We start from the raw sequence: 3376 nt of genomic DNA, 5'->3' as shown, positions 1-3376 counted from the left end.
TTTTTTTTTTTTTTTTTTTTTTTTTTTTTTTTTTGAATTTTTGTGCCAATTGTGCGTGTAGACTGTGTAGTTGTGCTTCTATAATTCTATTTAACTGATTGTGCAATTGTGCCCTAATTTCCCTAAATCTTAGTTGTGCTTCTTTTTTATTTCTGAGCAATAAAAAGTCATAACCCATGTTGTAATGAACATTGTTAAATCCTAATTAACTTCTGCATATACAAGTTAATATTTACATTTTCATTGGATTCTTATGGTAGTAGAAAATGCAGTATTCAAATCAAAGAACATACAAGTGTGGAATTAGCAATACTAGTATGTCATCCGTGTGCGTTGCACGGTAATATTTAAATAAATTTACTATAACTTTAAAAAATATTTAACACGGCAATACTAGTTTTTGAGCCATTCTGCATTTTATTATAACTTTAAAAAATTATTTATTTCTATTATTCATGATTAAATGTGAAAGTGTTAAATTTATTGTTTTATATACTAACTAGTGTTAAACTAATGCAATGCATATATTTATTTTTGTTCGGGTTTTCAGGAAGCGACATAACCACCGGAATTGACAGTCAGTTTTTGGTTGGTGATAGCATTTCATTCAATTGGTTATGGAGGTCAAAAATTCTAATTGTTTTTTTGGTCGGTTATGTAACCGACTGACGGTTTGCTCACCCATAGGGAAAGTTGTTTATGTAAGATGAGGTAATTGAGAGGGAGAAGAGGAAAGCCATTTCAACTTTTCAAGCGAAACTTTAAACTCAACGAGGAGCTCTATAATATTGTCAGGGCAGGAGGGAGCTCAAATTTGATGAAATTATGGAATTTTTACAGAGCATTTTCATCTCTACCAGCATACTATACCGGACCACTCTCAGTTATCCATCTCAATCGCTTACTCCAGCTTTCCAGCAATTTCAAAACATTACGCCATGGAAAACAGACTCATCAACAGATAATTGTACATGGAGTTGCCGAGAATCCATTTATCATCACTAAATTAATCCAAATGTATGCTGATTGCGGTGATGTACATTCTGCGTATCATTTGTTTGATGAATTGCCGCAGCCGAATGTGTTTGCCTGGACGGCACTCTTGTCCTTCTTTTCCCGCAATGGGTTGTTTTATGAGTGTGTTAGCACTTATTGCGAGATGAAAGTCGAGGGCATTTTGCCTGATAAGTATGTGTTTCCGAGAGTTCTGAGAGCATGCTCATTGTTTTCTTGCTTGGAAGTTGGCGTTCAGGTTCACAAAGACGTGGTTGTGTGTGGTGTTGAACAAAATGTGCATGTTGGGAATTCTTTGATTGATATGTACTCTAGATGTGGGGACCTTAGGAGTAGTAGATTGGTTTTTGATTTGATGATAGAGAGGGATTTGCTTTCTTGGAATTCGATGATTTCAGGATATGTTTGCAACAATTTTCTTGCTTTGGCAATGGAAATGTTGGGTTTGATGAGAATGGCGGGTTTTCAGCCTGATATAGTGACATTTAACATTTTAATGGATGCTCATTGCCGTGTTGGTCAGTGTGATGAAGCTTTGGAAATATGTAAACAGATTAAGGATCCTACTATAGTCTCATGGACAACTTTGATGTCAGGCTATTCTAGAATAGGGAAGCATGATATCTCACTACAGATATTTGGGAATGTAATGAATCGGGGAGAAATTTATGCCGACTTAGATTGTCTTTCCAGTGCCCTTTCTTCCTGCCAACATATGAAGGCTTTAAGGAGTGGACAAGAAATTCATGCATATGGTATTAAGGTGGAACAATTGCATGAATTTTATCAATCAGCTGGACCTGCCCTCTTATCCATGTACTCTAAGTGTGGGAAGATTGAATATGCAAGGTGTGTATTCGACTTGGTGGATAAATGTGACGTTGTTGCCTGGAATGCAATGATTCTCGGGTTTGCTGAGCAAGGGGCAGGAAATTCGGCTATTGAGTGCTTCAGAAAAATGCAAAACATGAGAATCAAGAATGATCAGACAACAATTACGACTATTTTGCCTGTGTGTGACCTGAAATATGGAAAACAGATTCATGCGTATGTCTGCAAAGCAACCTTTGGTGATGCCATTCCTGTTTGGAATGCGCTGGTTTACATGTATGCAAAATGCGGATGCATACAAGCTGCATATTCTGTGTTTTCTCGTATGGGTAACAAAGACTTGGTATCCTGGAACACAATGATTGGAGGTTTTGGAATGCACGGTTTGGGCAAAGCTTCTTTACAACTCCTGCAAGAGATGAATCTTTCTGGCATTCGCCCCAACTCATTGACATTCACTTCTGCACTATCGGCATGCAGTCATTCAGGTCTTGTTGACGAGGGGCTAGAAATTTTCCAGAGAATGACACAACACTACTGCTTAAGTCCCAGAACGGAACACTTCACTTGTATTGTTGATTTACTAACACGGGCAGGTCGTCTTGAAGAAGCTGTCGACTTTATCACGAGAATGCCTGTGGAACCGGGGAAGCACATTTGGGGTTCTCTACTAGCCGCCGCTTTAGCACACCAAAACTTAGATATCGGAGTTCTAGCTTCAGAAAGTTTAGTGAAGTTGGAGCCCGAAAATCCAGGACACTATGTGACATTGTCAAATATGTATACCAGAGCTGGACGAACAGATGATGCTGTTGCACTTCGAAAAAAAATGGAAGGTACAGGGCTGGTTAAGCAGTTTGGTCGGAGCTGGGTTGCAACTGGAAACTGAACATTTATCATTTTCTGGTTCCATATTGGCTGCCATTATTGGTTGAATGCTTTTCTTACACAGATTTCTTACATATCTATAATGTTTGAGCCATTCTGCATTTTATTATAACTTCAAAAAATTATTTATTTCTATTATTCATGATAAAATGCAGAATGGCTTAAACAAATTAATCTTATGGAAATTAGGGAAATCAGATAATTGTGTTAAAATTGGTTTTGATCCTAAAATTGGTTTAGTTGGATTTATTTCTATGCTAATTAGAGAATAGAGACTGTACTGTGTCTAGTAATTACAGATTAGTTGGATTCATTTTGTATCTTTGATTAGTTAGTGATATGAATATATATATATACATCTTTTTGGTTCAGTTATTGAAAATTTCTTTAAAAGAAAATCTATTTTGGGGATTAATATAGTCAAGGTAGTTGCGAAGTGTCAAGTACAAGCCTCGTATTGAAGTTAATTTGGATGAAATTAGAGTTTATTTGGCTAATGGTGCGTTTGGAAACCCAAAATATGATTTTTGAAAATCATTTTCCGGGTTCTAGTGTTTGGCTAGAGGGGGAAAATTGAAGTAAATGGAAAATAGGGGTGTGGCCAATGGAAAATAGAGGTGATTTTTTGAAAAATGACTTCTTT

The 3376-nt window shown here is 36.6% G+C and overlaps 1 protein-coding gene across 1 annotated transcript in view; it reads left to right on the top strand.

Moving 5' to 3' along the window:
- LOC116024735 (pentatricopeptide repeat-containing protein At5g39350-like) overlaps positions 1-3108 on the top strand; it is a 4694-nt gene extending 1586 nt beyond the window's left edge. Inside the window, exon 2 of the mRNA XM_031265714.1 lies at positions 551-3108. Within this exon, the coding sequence (XP_031121574.1) occupies positions 818-2734 (1917 nt within the window). The 5' untranslated portion in view covers positions 551-817 and the 3' untranslated portion in view covers positions 2735-3108. The remainder of the gene's footprint in view (positions 1-550) is intronic.
- Positions 3109-3376: the final 268 nt, after the last annotated feature.

This window comes from Ipomoea triloba, chromosome 7, assembly GCF_003576645.1.
Source record: "Ipomoea triloba cultivar NCNSP0323 chromosome 7, ASM357664v1".
Classification (NCBI taxonomy): Eukaryota; Viridiplantae; Streptophyta; class Magnoliopsida; order Solanales; family Convolvulaceae; genus Ipomoea; species Ipomoea triloba.
This window is presented reverse-complemented; position numbering and strand designations above follow the sequence as displayed.